Source organism: Hemitrygon akajei, chromosome 1 (assembly GCF_048418815.1).
Source record: "Hemitrygon akajei chromosome 1, sHemAka1.3, whole genome shotgun sequence".
Classification (NCBI taxonomy): Eukaryota; Metazoa; Chordata; class Chondrichthyes; order Myliobatiformes; family Dasyatidae; genus Hemitrygon; species Hemitrygon akajei.
The window spans coordinates 141,590,237-141,608,131 of NC_133124.1; the positions used below are offsets into that span (position 1 = coordinate 141,590,237).

Here is a 17,895-nt window from a genome sequence, read left to right on the forward strand (position 1 = left end):
TCATCAACTTTCCTAGTAACCTCTTCAAAAAATTCAATAAGATTTGTCAAACATGACCTTCCACGCACAAATCCATGTTGACTATTCCTAATCAGACCCTGTCTATCCAGATAATTATATATACCATCTCTAAGAATACTTTCCATTAATTTTCCCACCACTGACATCAAACTTACAGGCCTATAATTGCTAGGTTTACTCTTAGAACCCTTTGTAAACAATGGAACCACATGAGCAATACGCCAATCCTCTGGCACCATCCCCGTTTCTAATGACATTTGAAATATTTCTGTCAGAGCCCCTGCTATTTCTACACTAACCTCCCTCAAGGTCCTAGGGAATATCCTGTCAGGATCTGGAGATTTATCCACTTTTATAATCCTTAAAAGCGCCAGTACTTCCTCCTTTTTAATCGTCATAGTTTCTATAACTTCCCTACTCATTTCCCCTACCTTACACAATTCAATATCCTTCTCCTTAGTGAATACCGAAGAAAAGAAATTGTTCAAAATCTCCCCCATCTCTTTCGGCTCCACACATAGCAGTCCACTCTAATTCTCCAAGGGACCAATTGTATCCCTCACTATCCTTGTGCTATTAATATAACTGTAGAAACCCTTTGGATTTATTTTCACCTTACTTGCCAAAGCAACCTCGTATCTTCTTTTAGCTTTTCTAATTTCTTTCTTAAGATTCTTCTTACATTCTTTATATTCATTCATTATGTGCTTCTCAACGGAAGAAGATGACACATTACAACGGCAGTGAAGGAGCCCCAGTAGACCCTGACCACGATCTGTCAGGGTATCAGCCTCCCCACATTAAACAAAGTCAATGAATGGCCTCTACAGCCACCTGGGGACCCACCAATAGACAAGAGCATCATACTCAACTTGAGTGATTGCACTGCCACCCCTCCTGATATTTCGTGGGACCATCTGGATATGATCTGAGAAACCAATATGCATGGCATGCAGAAAGTTAGAAACTGCATTTATTATGCCACACGCATGCAGACAATAAACTGAAAATGCCATCTTCCAACTGCAAATGGACGAGTCACATACCAAGTTTTTGCCTCTCAAAAGTAGTTCAGAGAATTAAGATATTTGACAAAGAAAAAAATGAAGGGGAAGTGAAGTGAAATCTGGTTATGAATTGAGGAGATGAATTTGAATGCAGAATTTGGATGCAGAACCTAAAAGGTAGTAGATGCAGATCCACTCCTATCAAAAGAGTATTGACGGCTAAATTCAAAGTGCAAGTTGTTGGACTAATTGTATTGCCTTTTGAAAGAGCCAGTATAGATCCAATGACCAAACAACTAACTACTATGATGTCTAACTCTGTTGCAAAGTGCGGTTATATAATCTGTCCCTGGTGTAGCCCAGGCACCATCTCTATACCATATCATCCTGCATTTTACATACTCTTCCTTGGTGATATGGAAATGGTTTTCACATGACTACCATTAATACTTTGAGTCGCTGTTGCCATTCTTATAAATTGATGGTGTTGTATAGCACTGAAATGGGGCCCTTTGCTCACTGCATCTGCACAGACCTTTCTGCCTTTCCATTTGAACATATTGGGACCATGTCCATCTATGCCTTGCCTATTTAACGGTCTATCTAAATGATTTTGAAACATTGCAGTTGCATCTGATTCCACCACCACCTCTGGCAGAGTTTCAGAAAGCAACTACTCAAGGGATTCCAAGTACATTTATTATCTAAGTGTGTATGCAGTTTACAACCCTGAGATTCATCTTCTTCACAGAGAGCCACAAAACAAAGAAAAGCATGAAAAGAAACCCCTCAACCCTTCCCCCCACCCCCCCACACACAGAAGAATTAAATTGTGCAAACAGCAACAAGAAAGAATGGGTCAAAACACAGAAAATCAAACACAAAATCAAAAGAGTCCATATTCGGTGCCGCTCAGTGTTAGTTAGTTTAGTCCATAAACCGCTGATCCAGAACTTTGGTACCATCCTCCGACTGCATCGAGGGAGAGAGAGACGATTCAAATGCAGGGACCTTCCCTCGGGAGCATTCTCTGTATAAAATTAAAAAATGACTCAGATCCTCTAAGTCTCCTTCCTCTCACTTTAGACCTATGCCCACTTGTTGTTGATATTCCCACCTGGGGTCTATCAGGTCTTGGGAAAACAAGCTCTTCTATCCAATCTCAACATAACTAAAGATCTCCAGTCTAGCCGAGATGTTGGTGGACTTCCTCTGTACTCACTCCAGAGGAATCATATTCTTCCTAAAGTGTGGTGACCAGACTTGTTCAGAGAATACTCCAAGCTTTGTAAAGTTGCAACACAATGTCTCAACTCCTACAGTGTATTTTATAACCCTGCCTAAGAGGACAAGCATGCAAAAAGCATTGCTCACCTTATAGACCTGTGTTGTCACTTTCAGGAATCCATAGACTTGCACCCCTTGGCCTTTCTGTTCTTCATTTCTTTGTACCCTATCATTTTCTGTATGTGCCTTACCCCTATTGGACATGCATCACCGTGTACTTGTCAGAATGAAATTCCACCTATTAATACTCTGTCCAGTTCTTATTCTGATTCATACTCAGCTGCAATCTTAGACAACCTACTTTGGTGTCCACAGCACCACCAATCTCCATGCTGCCACAGACTTACTAATCATACCTAATGTGCGTCAAAGGTATTCTGTGAGTGCTGTTAGCTGCTTGTGCTGTGCTTGGTCCTACACTGTATTCCCTCACTGAAGCAGTGTGAGTTGTGCTCCACATAAAAGGTAATTCATGAAAAAACACAGCCAAGGATCTCAGGTCAATGGAATGAAGCCCTCAGCTACTGATGCAGTTCAGTCGATTCAGAAAGCAACACTAAGTATATTCATATATTGAGCAAATGGAAAGGTTTAGCCAATAGCTCCTTGGTTCTTTTATTTCATTTTACTGGTATAAACATACTTCCTTGCATTTTTAACATGGATATCCTTTTTATGAAAGCTTTTATAATGGACTATACAGTATGGTGAAACTGAAGATAAATTATCCTGGTCAGCTGTAATTCTTAACACAAACTAAATGACCTCAAGCAAAGAATTAATCTCTTTGGCGATATAGTAACCAGACTTTCGGTCTGCCCAGTGAATGTAATAATTATAAGTAACTGTTGTGATTTACAATAAAACTTGTAACTTGAGAGAGGAGGCAAAAGGTTTTGAAGTTATTTCTGTTTGTGTTTGTTGTCATGGTGTTGTGGTAAATTATGCATGCGATCTCATGTAAGTTATTGGCATCTTAAATGTTTTTTCTTTTGTTGCAGAGACATTTCACAGTTTAAACCTCTGTCCAGTGCAACTTCTGTAACGATGATCACAGGAGAACTTTATGATGAACAGCTTCCTGATTCTCTGAACAAGGCAAGTACTGAATCTGGATCAATGGGAACTTACAGTATTGCCCTGTGGAGAATGTGAAAATCCATTTGAAACCACACCTACGTAAAGCGCAGTAGTCACAGGATTGTAAGGTCCTCTCCTAAGGCACCTAGCTCTTAAGAATGAGATGGCCCTTTTAAATTCTGTAGGTTTATTGTTCTGTACCTTACAATATTTAGTTTATGCACTTTATGCATAATTAATTTGTAGATATTATTCTTATCTTCCTAATTTATTGTGTGTTACATGTGTGTTGTGTGTACTACTGTGTTTTACACCCTGGTCCGGAGAAATGTTGTCTCATTTAATGGTATACATGTATATAGTTAAATGACAATAAACTTGACTTGACCTGTGTTATGCAACAGTAAACTTTGAATTATTTGAATAATTATCTTTGAATTATGTAATTGGTTTTGAATATTAATGAAAAATGAAAACTAACAAAATGGGTATTAATCATGGATATGTGATAGCCATCACACAGTTTAAATAACAAATGCTGAGGAAGCACCAGGTTTCTAACATATATTAACTTTATGATGTCATCATCTACTTCTGGGAAGCAAGATATTTGCAGTTGCAAATACATAGTTGTTTTAGTCAAGATTTTATCTTAAACTTGTAACATTGAGCCTATTGTTCTGTGGACACAAGCAGGTGATTGCTAAATACTTGTGTGACATTATCTTAACCATATACCAAACAGCTGAGCATTCATATTGGCCGAAGTTTCACGCTTGCAGTTGTCCTAGACATTGCTGAGCAGCAAATTGTTGTAATCAAGATCCATACATTGAATACAGCACACCTCATCAACTAATCTTAAAGATGAGAGGACTTGAAGATGACCAAAGTGAATAAAGGTTGTCCATTGGCATGGATGTTACACTCATTGGCCACTTTATTAAGTACAGGAGTGGAACCTGTTGTGGTCTTCTACTGCTGTAGCACATCCACTTCAAGTTCTGAGGTGTTGCACATTCAGAGATGCTCTTCTGCACACAACTGTTGTAATGTGTGTTTATTTGAGTTACTGTCATCTTCCTGTCAGCTTGAACCAGTGTGGCAATTCTCCTGTGACCTCACATTAACAAGGCATTTTTGCCCATAGAACTGAGCTTACTGGATTTAAAAAAAAAAAATTCACACTATTCTCTGTAAACTCTAAGAGACTGTTGTGCATGAAAATCCTAGGGGGACAACAGTTTCTGAGATACTCAAACCATCCCGTCTGGCACCAACAATCATTCCAGAGTCAAGGTTACTTGCATCACATTTCTTCCCTTTTCTGATGTTTGATCTTAACAACAACTGAACCATGATAACAACTCTTGACCATGATATCATGCTTTTGTGCATTGAGTTGCTGCCACATGATTGGCTGATGAGATATTTGCATTAATGAGCAGGTGTACAGGTGGACCTGACAAAGTGCCCATTGGTGATTGCCTCATACCCAATTTTATCCAATGCTCTTTGCTCAGTGTAAAGAGCCAAATCAGGTTAGAATAAGTCTTTTGTCAGGATTTTATGCTACCTACTCACATTATAACTAAACAATCTAATACCACTTCCCCCATCCCCTTCACCCCCCAAAATTCAAACCATCCCTTTAATTAAATAGAACTACTAGAACGCCTGGGCACCACCTACACGGAGTAATTTGTACTTGTACTCGCCATTTTCCCTTGAAGGCCTAACTGTTCATTTCTTCATTCTGGACTACCGGTTAGCATCTTTCTTTTGAGGCTGCCATAAATCAGACACATTAGGAAGAGGAAAGAAAATTAGAAAGTTACAGCTGCTCATATTATTGTTCCTGCACAAGTTCTTTGAAAAAACACAGTTACTAAATCTCACAATGGTTTTCAGACACAGTTTTCAAATATTTTAAAATTAGGATGACAACTTTTGAATCTCTCCAGGAAAGATTTTAGAAACTGACAACAGAACTGAAAAGAACTCATAATTTCCTGTGAAGATCTTTCAGCACTGGTTTTGAATTTATCATTTGTGGCTTTCAACATAATGAGTGGAGGATTTTGTTTTCCCTATCCTTTCTATCACTAGTATTAATTATCTTTGAAGCCTGTTTTAAGTCAGCTTTTAAATTTTCTCTCTTCCAGACTTAACCCCTCAAAAATGAAGACTTAATAACATCATAGTAAAGGATATCTGTAGCTTTTCTAGCAATTTGATTGGTTTTCCATCCAGAAATGTACATAATAAATCAACTCAGGTGTAATTACTGACAAATCACAAGATGGCTTTTTAGACCATTTTGGTGTTGAGCTTACTAGGGGATCAGCTATACTGGATTGGGTGTTATGTAATGAACTGGAGGCAATTAGGGAGCTTAAGGTGAAGGAACCCTCAGGAAGTAGTGACCACAATATGATTGAGTTGAACTTGAAACTTGATACGAAGAAACCGATGTCTGACATAGCAGTGTTTCAGTGGAGTAAAGGAAATTACAGTGGTATGAGAGAGGACTTGGCCAAAGTAAATTGGAAGGAGATGCTGGCAGAGGTGTCAGCAGAGCAGCAGTGACTTGAGTTTCTGGGAAAATAAGGATGGTGCAGGAGAGATGTATTCCAAAAAGAAAGAAATACTCAAATTTCAAAACAGTACAACCCTGGCTAACAAGAGAAGTCAAAGGTGGATGGGACCCGGAATGATAGAGCAGTGGAAGAAGTGCATGGAGTAAAACCAGGTCTAACATATAGAGAGGCTTTGAGGAAAGAGAAGCAGAATAAAGGGTGTAAAGGTAGTAAGGTAGAATGGCTAAAGTGTGTGTACTTCAATGCAAGAAGCATCAGGAGCAAAGGTGATGAACTGAGAGCTTGGATACATACATGGAATAATGATGTAGTGGCCATTACAAAGACTCGGCTGCCACCAGGGCAGGAATGGATTCTCAATATTCCTGGATTTCAGAGTTTTAAAAGGAATGGGGGGGGGGGGGGAAGGGGAGGAGGGGTGGCATTACTGGACAGGGATACTATTACAGCTACAGAAAGAGTGGGTAATTTAGCAGGATCCTCTTTTAAGTCAGTATGGGTGGAAGTCAGGAACAGGAAGGGAGCAGTTACTCTATTGGGAGTATTCTATAGGCCCCAGGTAGCAGCAGAGATACCGAGGAGCAGATTGGGAAGCAGATTTTGGAAAGGTCCAAAAATAACAGGGTTGTTATCATGGGTGACTTTAACTTCCCTAATATTGATTGGCACCTGATCAGTTCCAATGGTTTAGATGGGGCAGAGTTTGTTAAGTGTGTCCAGGATAGATTCCTGTCACAGTATGTTGACAGGCTGATTATGGGGAATGCCATATTAGATCTAACATTAGGTAACAAACCAGGTCAGGTCACAGACCTCTCAGTGGGTGAGCATCTGGGGGAGAGTGACCACTGCTCCCTGGCCTTTAATATTATCATGGAAAAGGATAGAATCAGAGAGAACAGGAAAATATTTAATTGGAGAAGTGCAAATTATGAGGCTTTAAGGCTAGAACTTGTGAGTGTGAATTGGGATGATGTTTTTGCATGGAAATGTACTATGGACATGTGGTCGATGTTTAGGGATCTCTTGCAGGATATTAGGGACAAATTTGTCCCGGTGAGGAAGATAAAGAATGGTAGAGTGAAGGAACCATGGGTGACAAGTGAGGTGGAAAATCTAATCAGGTGGAAGAAGGCAGTATACATGAGGTTTAGGAAGCAAGGATCAGATGGGTCTATTAAGGAATATAGGGTAGCAAGAAAGGAGCTTAAGAAGGGGCTGAGGAGAGCAAGAGGGGGTCATGAGAAGGCCTTGGCAAGTAGGGTAAAGGAAAACCACAAGGCATTCTTCAGTTATGTGAAGAACAAAAGGATGACAGGAGTGAAGGTAGGACCAGTTAGAAATTAAGGTTAGAAGTTGTGTCTGGAGGCTGTGGAAGAGAGTGAGGTCCTCAATGAATATTTCTCTTCGGTATTCACCAATGAGAGGGAACTTGATGACAGTGAGGACAATATGAGTGAGGTTGATGTACTGGAGCATGTTGATATTAAGAGAGAGGAGGTGCTGGAGTTGTTAAAATACATTATGATGGATAAGTCCCCGGGGCCTGACAGAATATTCCCCAGGCTGCTCCACGAGGCGAGGGAAGAGATTGCTGAGCCTCTGGCTAGGATCTTTATGTCCTCGTTGTCCATGGGAATGGTACCGGAGGATTGGAGGGAGGTGAATGTTGTCCCCTTGTTCAAAAAAGGTAGTAGGGATAGTCCAAGTAATTATAGACCAGTGAGCCTTACGTCTGTAGTTGGAAAGCTGTTGGAAAAGATTCTTAGAGATAGGATCTATGGGCACTTAGAGAATAATGGTCTGATCAGGAACAGTCAGCATGGCTTTGTGAAGGGCAGATCATGTCTAACAAGCCTGTTAGAGTTCTTTGAGGAGGTGACCAGGCATATAGATGAGGGTAGTGCAGTGGATGTGATCTACATGGATTTTAGTAAGGCGTTTGACAAGGCCAAAGTCAGAAGGCATGGGATCCAGGGAAGTTTGGCCAGGTGGATTCAGAATTGGCTTGCCTGAAGAAAGCAGAGGGTCATGGTGGAGGGAGTACATTTGGATTGGAGGGTTGTGACTTGTGGTATTCCACAAGGATCGGTTCTGGGACCTCTACTTTTTGTGATTTTTATTAACAACCTGAATGTGGGGGTGGAAGGGTGGGTTGGAAAGTTTGCAGATGACACAAAGGTTGGTGGTGTTGTGAATAGGGTAGAGGATTGTTGAAGATTGCAGAGAGACATTGATAGGATGCAGAAGTGGGCTGAGAAGTGGCAGATGAAATTCAACCCAGAGAAGTGTGAGGTGGTACACTTTGGAAGGACAAACTCCAAGGCAGAGTACAAAGTAAATGGCAGGATACTTGGAAGTGTGGAGGAGCAGAGGATCTGGGGGTACAAGTCCACAGATCCCTGAAAGTTGCCTCATAGGTAGATAGGGTAGTTAAGAAAGCTTATGGGGTGTTAGCTTTCATAAGTCGAGGGATAGTTTAAGAGTCGCAAGGTAATGATGCAGCTCCATAAAACTCTGGTTAGGCTACACTTGGAGTACTGTGTCCAGCTCTGGTCGCCTCACTATAGGAAGGATTGGAAAGGGTACAGAGGAGATTTACCAGGATGCTGCCTGGTTTAGAGAGTATGCATTATGATCAGAGATTAAGGGAGTTAGGGCTTTACTCTTTGGAGAGAAGGATGAGAAGAGATATGATAGAGGTATACAAGATATTAAGAGAAATAGATAGAGTGGACAGCCAGCGCCTCTTCCGCAGGGCACCACTGCACAATACAGGAGGACATGACCTTAAGGTAAGGGGTGGGAAGTTCAAGGGGGTTATTAGAGGAAGGTTTTTTACTCAGAGAGTGGTTGGTGCCTGGAACACACTGCCTGAGTCAGTGGTGGAGGCAGATACACTAGTCAAATTTAAAAGACTAGTAGACAGGTATATGGAGGAATTTAAGGTTGGGGGTTATATGGGAGGCAGGGTTTAAGGGTCAGCACAAGATTGTGGGCCGAAGGGCCTTTATAGTGTTGTACAATTCTATGTTCTATAAAGCTAATGTGAAAGCAAAAGAGAGGACATCCAACAAAACAAAAATTCACGGGAAGATAAAAGATCAGGAAGTTTTTAAAAACCTATAAAAAGCAACTAAAAGAATCATCAGGAGGGAACTGAAGAAATATGAAAGTAAGGTAACAAACAATATCAAAGTGGATAGTAAAAGCTTTTGCAAGTATGTAAAAAGTAAAAGAGAGATGAGAGTGGATATAGGACTGCTAGAAAATGAGGCCAGAGAAATAATAACAAGGAGATGGCAGATGAACTAAATGAGAATTTTATATCAGTCTTCACTGTGGAAGACACTTAGCCCTGTGCCAGATCTTGAAGGGTGTGAGGGAAGAGAAGTGAGTGCAGTTACTAATACAAGGGAGAAGTTGCTCAAAAAGCTGAAAGACCAAAGGGTACATAAGTCGCAAAGACCAGATGAGCTGCACCTTAGGGTTCTGAAAGAGGTAGTGGTAGAGATTGTAAAGGCATTAACAATGATCTTTCAAAAATCATTGGACTCTGGCTTGGTGTCAGAGGACTGGAAAATTGCAAATGTCATTCCACTCTTTAAAAAAGATGGAAGGCAGCAGGAAAGAAATTATGGACCAGTTAGCCTGACCTCAGAGGGTGGGAAGATGTTGGAGTCAGTTATTAAGGATGAGGTTATGGAGTACTTACTGACACAGGACAATATAGGATCATGTCAACATGATTTCCTTAAGGGAAAATCTTGCCTGATGAACCTGCTGGAATACTTCGAGGAGATTACAAGTAGTATAGATAAAGGGGATGCAGTGGATGTTGTATATTTGGACTTTCAGAAGGCCTTTCACAAGGTGCCACACATGAGGCTGCTTACCAGGTTAAGAGCCCATGGTGTTACATGAAAGTTACTACCATGGTTAGAACATTGGCTGATTGGTAGGAGGGAGCGAGTGGGAATAAAAGGATTCTTGTCTGGTTGTCTGCCAGTGACTAGTGGTGTTCTGCAGGGGTTGGTGTTGGGACCGCTTCTTTTTATGCTGTATATCAATGATTTAGATGATAGAGTCGATGGCTTTGTTTTCAGGTTTGTAGATGATACGAAGATTGGTGGAGGGGCATGTAGTGTTGAGCAAACAGATAGGCTACAGAAGGACTTAGACAGATTAGGAGAATGGGCAAGAAAGGGGCAAATGAAGTACAATGTTGGAAAATGTATGGTCATGTACTTTGGTAGTTGAAACAAATGTGTGGACTATTTTCTTAAGAGATGCCAGGGGACTTGAGAGTCCTTGTGGAGAATATCCTAAAGAAGCAACTTGCAGGTTGAGCTGGTGTTGAGGAAGACAAATGCAATGTTAGTATTTATTTCAAGAGGTCTATAACACAAGAGCAGAGAAGTCACTGGTGAGGCCTCACCTTGAGTATTGTGAACAGTTTTGGGCTCCTGATCTAAGAAATGATGTGCTGGAATTGGAGAGGGTTCAGAGGAGGTTCACAAGGTTGATTTCGGGAATGAAATGGTTATCATATGAGGCAAGTTTGATGGCTCTGGGTTGGTACTTACTGAAATTTAGAAGGATGAGGGGGGATCTGATTGAAACCTTTCAAATGTTGAAAGGCCTAGACAGAATTGATGTGGAAAGGCTGTTTCCCATGGTGGGGGCCTCAGGATAGAGGGGCGTCCATTTAAAGCAAAGAAATTTCATAGCCAGAGGGTGGTGAATTTGTGGAATTTATTACCACAGACAGCTGTGCAGGCCAGGTCACTGGGTATATTTAAGGCAGAATGTGATGGGTTCTTGAATGGACATGGCATGAAAGGTTATGGGAATAAGGCCAGGGAGTGGGGCTGAGGAGGGGATAAAAAAGGATCTGCCATGATTGAAAAGCGGAGCAGACTCAATGGGCCGCATGAACTTCCTTTCGGTGTTCCTGTTTCCTCCCATAGTCCAAAGACATACCAGTTAGTAGGTTAATAGGTCATTGGGAATTGTCCTGCAGTTAGGCTAGGGTTAAATCTAGGGTTTGCTGGGCGGTGTGGCTGGAAGGGACTATTCCGCCCTCTATCTCATTAAATAAATAAACCCATCTGATTTTATCACTATAATCAGCTTGTAAAGCACCTTCCAAGTACCTATGTACATAGTTTCTTAGCTTATCTACACTTTTCAAAATTATGCCATTTAAGTAAGATATCATGCCTGTGCTTCCATTGTGAGGTGTTTCACACTTTTCCACACTGAACTCCGCCACTCACGGATTGTCTCTTTTTAGCATTTGATCACTGATCTTGAGTTCATCACTGTTTGCGTTTCTGCCACATTTGGTGTTATTGGTAAACTATATGATACTGTAGGTTGTTCATGAAATGTAAGGAGGCCTGGAGCAAACCATCAACATTCTGAAAAAATAATAATGCACCTCCAGACCTTCAACTGCTTTGTAATCAATTTTTGAAGTGCGGTCAGGATTACTGCTTAATAATACATGCAGAGATTTAAAATTTTTGCAATGCCAGCTATGTTTTTGACTCCAAGGTTAGCAAGCAAGGTCTTTGTGTTGATTATTCACCTGCCTGCAGGAAATCCTTGCTTGAACTGTCATTTGAATTTTTAAATGTTTTCACAAAACAAATGCAGCTATTTTTCAATGGCATGGCTAACTCCAACCCTGAAGAAGGTTTGCATTCTGGATCTGATCTGTCACAACAAATAGCTCATCACATAATGTTTTGGAAACATTTCAAAGCATTCAGTTGTATAATGAAAGCAGGTGTTCAAGTCAAAACATGCAGTTTAATCTCATTCAGGTTAGAATTTAAAGTCTGTAATTTTATTTATAAAAAAGATTTAAGTTCTGAATAAATGGCTAATACTCCCCTCTAGGAAATAGAGGAATTTATAGTAGTTCATAGTAGAAAAGGGCCATTTGATCAATTCTGTCTGCTAGAGAGCAAAGAGCTACATAAATTAATTCCACCTTCCAGTATAGGTCCAAGCCCTGAAGGTTATAGTTCCCTGAATACAATGACTATTCATGTGTAATGCAGGTTTCTGCCTCTACTACCTGTCTATACAGACTCTATTACTTTCTGAATGAAAACGCGTTTCTTCATCTCCTCCCAAATATGTCTCCATATTACTTCAAATTTACTGTATGCCCACTGATTTGTGAACTTCAGTTAATGGGAATATTTCCTTTCTATACTCTCTAGGCCTCTCATAACATTTTGCATGTTATGAGTGCTGAGATAGGGTAAATTGCAAGCAGGCTTTTCCCACTGAGGCTGGGTGAGGCTAGCACTAGAGGCCAAGGGTGAAAGGTTAAATATTTAAGGAAAACATGAGGGGGAGCTTCTTCACTCAGAGGTTAGTGAGTGTGTGGAGCGAGCTGCCAGCACAACTGGTGGATGAGGGTTTGATTTCAACATTTAAGAGAGGTTTGGATAGTCACATGAATGGGGGAGCGGTATGGAGAGTTATGGTCCAGATGCAGGTTAATGAAACTATGCGGAATAATGGTTTGGCACTGATTAGGTGGGCCAAAGGACCTGTTTCTGTGCTGTAGTACTACAGTGGTATGCAAAAGTTTGGGCACCCCGGTCAAAATTTCTGTTACTGTGAATAGCTAAGCGAGTAAAAGATTACCTGATTTCCAAAAGGCATAAAGTTAAAGATGACTCATTTCTTTAACATTTTAAGCAAGATTACTTTTTTATTTCCATCTTTTACAGTTTCAAAATAACAAAAAAGGAAAAGGGCCCGAAGCAAAAGTTTGGGCACCCTTCATGGTCAGTACTTAGTAACACCCCATTTGGCAAGTATCACAGCTTGTAAACGCTTTCTGTAGCCAGCTAAAAGTCTTTCAATTTTTGTTTGGGGGAATTTCGCCCATTCTTCCTTGCAAAAGGCTTCTAGTTCTGTGAGATTCTTGGGCCGTCTTGCATGCACTGCTCTTTTGAGGTCTATCCACAGATTTTTGATGATGTTTAGGTCGGGGGGCTGTGAGGGCCATGGCAAAACCATCAGCTTGCACCTCTTGAGGAAGTCCATTGTGAATTTTGAGGTGAGTTTAGGGTCATTATCCTGTTGTAGAAGCCATCCTCTTTTCATCTTCAGCTTTTTTGCAGATGGTGTGATGTTTGCTTCCAGAATTTGTTGGTATTTAATCAAATTCATTCTTCCCTCTACCAGTAAAATGTTGCCTGTGCCACTGGCTGCAACACATGCCAAAGCATGATCGATCCACCCCCATGCATAACAGTTGGAGGGATGTTCTTTTCATGAGATTCTGCACTCTTTTTTCTCCAAACATACCTTTAATCATTTCAGCCAAAAAGTTCTAGTGTAACTTCAACAGTCCACAGGACTTATAACCATATAGCAATTACAGCATGGAAACAGGCCATCTCGGCCCTTCTAGTCTATGCCAAATGCTTACTCTCACCTAGTCCCACTGACCCACACTCAGCCCATAACCCTCCATTCCTTTCCTGTCCATATACCTATCCAATTTTACTTTAACTGACAATATCGAACCTGCCTCTACCACTTCTACTGGAAGCTCGTTCCACACAGCTACCACTCTCTGTATAAAGAAATTCCCCCACGTGTTACCCTTAAACTTTTGCCCCCTAACTCTCAACTCATGTCCTCTTGTTTGAATCTCCCCTACTCTCAATGGAAAAAGCTTATCCACGTCAACTCTATCACTCTCATAATTTGAAATACCTCTATCAAGTCCCCCCTCAACCTTCTACGCTCCAAAGAATAACTTTGGACCTAACTTAGATTGAAAAGACCTAACTTGTTCAATCTTTCCCTGTAACTTAGGTGCTGAAACCCAGGTAACATTCTAGTAAATCTTCTCTGTACTCTCTCTATTTTGTTGACATCTTTCCTATAATTCGGTGACCAGAACTGTACACAATACTCCAAATTCAGCCTTACCCCAATTCCTATACTCAATGCTCTGATTTATAAAGGCCAATATACCAAAAGCTTTCTTCACCACCCTAACCACATGAGATTCCACCTTCAGGGAACTATGCACCATTATTCCTAGATCTTATTTCCAAACTGCATCAGGCTTGTTTAGATGTTCCTTTGCAAACTTCTGATGCTGAATTTTGTGGTGAGGACGCAGGAAAGGTTTTCTTCTGATGACTCTTCCATTAAGGTCATATTTGTGCAGGTGTCGCTGCACAGTAGAACAGTGCACCACCACTCCAGAGTCTACTAAATCTTCCTGAATGTCTTTTTCAGTCAAACAGGGGTTTTGATTTGCCTTTTTAGCAAACCTACGAGCAGTTCTCTCGGGAAGTTTCCTTGGTCTTCCAGACCTCAACTTGACATACACCGTTCCTGTTAACTGCCTTTTCTTAATTACATTACAAACTGAGTAACCGGCTACCTGAAAACACTTTGGTACCTTCTTATAGCCTTCTCCTGCTTTGTGGGCATCATTTATTTTAATTTTCAGAGTGCTAGGCAGCTGGCTGTCAGGGTATTTATAAAGTCAAGTCAAGTCCCTTTTTATTGTCACTACAGTACACAGTAAAAACGAAACAACGTTCCTCCAGGACCACGGTGCTACATGAAACAACACAAAACTACACTAGACTATGTGAGACAACTCGAGGCTACAGCCAGAGAGAATCCAAATTGCAATATGGGGAGCACCAGTTTTGTCACGGGGAGGAGGCAGCTGAAGAGGACTCTGACACTGACAGCAGGGAAAACCTTATGTACTTACCTCAGTCAGAATTGTCTCTTTACTCGAAGCTGCTTTTGGTTGTAGCATTCTCTGGTGTCCTGTTCTTCCCAGGCTGGTCTGGATGGTAAAGTTATCTTGGTTCCAGGGCCAGCTCGGTAATTGTGTACCAAGTTCACTGAGTTAAAAAAGTCAGAGGGTGTCAGGAGAGAGTTCCTTTTCAGACTGGAAGCTTGTGGCTCCAATCTGGAAAGAGATCAATGGCTGGGACTCCTGTTATATGTTGTCTATGTTCACATTTTGGATGAGAATACATAAGGCATATCTAGCATGTTTGTGGATAACATCAAAATTGGTGATACAATATTTGGTGAAGAAGGTTGTTTTAGATTACAGCAGGATTTAAATGAATTGAGAATGTGGGCCAAGGAACAGCAGATATAATTTGGCACAGGCTGAAGGGGCTGCTTCTATGATGTAGTCTTCTATGATGCTAATACTCTGTGACTGTGGACACTCTGTACCTGCTGTTTGCCAGAAGTCAGTGCATCGTCTGTGAAGCATTGTCTCAGAAGAGCCAGCTTTTTGCAGGGCCTTGAAATATTAGACATTATTAATCTTGTGGCACTATTTCTGCTGTAGTTGATAATGCAACAAGGCAAAGGAATATCCACTAAATGGGAGAATATGGAGCGATGTTGCATGCAGTATTGTTTTGAAGTTTATATGCACAAATTCTTAAAAGGTAACAGGATAGATCAATCAGGTGCTTGAAAAGATGTAATTCTAGTTGGCCCATGTTACAGAGACAATCTTGTTGCACTGGAGAGAGGCACAAGAGATTTATAAAGGTGTTACCACAACTGGAAAACTGTCCCTGAGGGAAAAGAGTGGATAAGCTTGGGTTACTCTCTTTGCAATAGAAGCATGATGAGGGGCTAACATAGATAAATTGGAAGGACCTATATCACTTGGCAGAGGGATCAAAAACCAGGGTGTAAGTGGCAGACGGATTTGAGGTGAGGTATTTCAGCTTGACTTTGCAGAGCAGCAATAATATGGAAAATGTTGCAAATGGTCCTTCTCACCCTCCACCCCCTGAAACTCTCTGCAGTTTCATATCCATTTAAATTCTAAACTTCTCTCTGCTGTAATCCCATCAATCTCTTTGCAGTTCTGAGCCCTGATGTTAGAAACACCATGTTTAAATATTCTCTTTTAATGTTTACTACAGGTCGTGTTCCAGTTTCAGCAACGATTCAGTGCACAGAATTATCCCTCGGTCAGATGGATCAAAATTAAAGGGGCAGACAGACGGATGATCTACAGAAATCCCACTGATGTCATAAAACAGCTTAAAAAAATTATAAATAAAAAGAGGGTCAAGCAGGAGAGTCAGTAACTTCGCCTGAGTATTAGGCCATGTCCATTGGTTCATTGACAGCATCTGAAGAAGAATATCATAATTGAGAATCAAGATAAAGATGGCATTTTCAAGCATGTAAGTGTGGAGAAACACTGGATAAAGTTACAAGAATGGGTAGCTCAGCTGGTTGATAGTTGGGTTAAGTTGTTTCCAATCTTGGCAATTTATTTGCAAACATTCCATCACCATATGAGGAGACCGTGAGTATGTTGCTTTGGATTTCCAGCATCTACAGATTTTCTTGAGTTTGTGCTTCTAGGAGTTCTCTTGCAAGCCGCGTGTTTGCTTGCGCCATGACTCATTGATGCCTAGTTGAATTTGTGTCTCTCTTGATCTTCATGGGACACTAGGGAGACTTGGTCATGCCGCTTTGTAGCCAATTGATATTTATGGATCCTTGTGGATAGTTTTCTCCCAGTTGGACTGACGTAATATTTGCTGCAGTCCCTGCACTGGATTCTGTAGTCTACATTGGTCTTGTTCAATAGCTTTGCTCTGTAAAGATCCAGTCAGCAGATTGGTAAGTATATAAAGGCCAAGCATTCGGAGAACATATCACAATTAACAGCGCACTGATGTCTCCTCGTACACTGATGAAACATTTGCAAGTAAATTGCCAAGATCAGAGGACAACTCAATCCAACTAACAGAAGATTTCGCCTCCTGAAAAATTGTGTGAAAGTCTTTAAGAAATGCAATACAGGCAAATGAAGGAACTGCTGTAACAAATTGATTAGCAGTTTTCCTTAAGTTTAAAGTGGCACTCTGTTTTGTTTAATGTGTATAAGGTTTAGATGTGCAACTTTTCATATGCATTATACACATACTGTTACTACAAAGAGAAAAAAGTATAATTAATGTGTTTTGCATTAATTTGGGCAGCTACCTGTCTGCAGGAATAACAGGTTGGCTTCTTTGTATCTGTCACCCAGGTCTAACGATCAGATTGGTCACTGTAGAAAGTTTCCTAGCTTTCTTGGCATTTTCTGATCTAATCAGACCATTATAATTTATACAAAAATTGTTGTCTATCTCAGTAGTTGTGACAGCTGAATTCCCTGGCCGAGAGCTATGTTTCTGAGAATACAGTGATTCTGATGTGACTTAATACTGACATCGAGGTAATCATGTTTCTGAATGGACAACCGTCTTTTGGGTAGCATTGCCTTGGAGTATGGGTGGTCAATCGTTTGCAATAAAGAAATATTGGAGAGAGTTCATTGTCTCAAGACAATTATTTGCACAAATATATTTAAGTTCTGAGGGTGGAGAAAACTGCTGCTCTCCTTGTAGTGTCCAGGATCCACCTAAAAAGGATTTTGTTTATCTGAGTTTATTTTCAACAAGCATTTGGAAATTTGACTCTTTTCCAGTTTTTCTTTCAATTATCGACTTTGATTTCTCTTATTAATGTGTGTTCTACAACTAAAGGTGATACTAAATTGTGTGTGTGAAAACATGAATGCGTATAACCCTGCGTGAGACATCTTCAGGTATATGTTAGGCATAATTTCACAATTGTATCCAGTAAGAAATTCCAGTACTGAAATTGCCAGCTCTATTTAACGTTTGAACTTCTATCACCCTGCTTTTAATATAACTGCAGCAGTGAGGATCCCTGCTACATCTGGTAACCCTGTGATCTCTGTCTCAGACGCCGATGTCAGGCTATCTTTAAGGAGGGTGAACCGTCGCAGGGTGGCAGACCCCGATGGAGTACCTGGTAAGGCTCTGAAAACT

The 17,895-nt window shown here is 40.7% G+C and overlaps 1 protein-coding gene across 3 annotated transcripts in view; it reads left to right on the plus strand.

Moving 5' to 3' along the window:
* Nucleotides 1-17,371, plus strand: part of LOC140731184 (uncharacterized) — a 181,533-nt gene extending 164,162 nt beyond the window's left edge. For all 3 annotated transcript variants that reach the window (XM_073052640.1, XM_073052632.1, XM_073052647.1), the window contains 2 exons: nucleotides 3,317-3,413; nucleotides 15,964-17,371. In XM_073052640.1, the coding sequence (XP_072908741.1) occupies nucleotides 3,317-3,413; nucleotides 15,964-16,131 (265 nt within the window). In that variant the 3' untranslated portion in view covers nucleotides 16,132-17,371. The remainder of the gene's footprint in view (nucleotides 1-3,316; nucleotides 3,414-15,963) is intronic.
* Nucleotides 17,372-17,895: the final 524 nt, after the last annotated feature.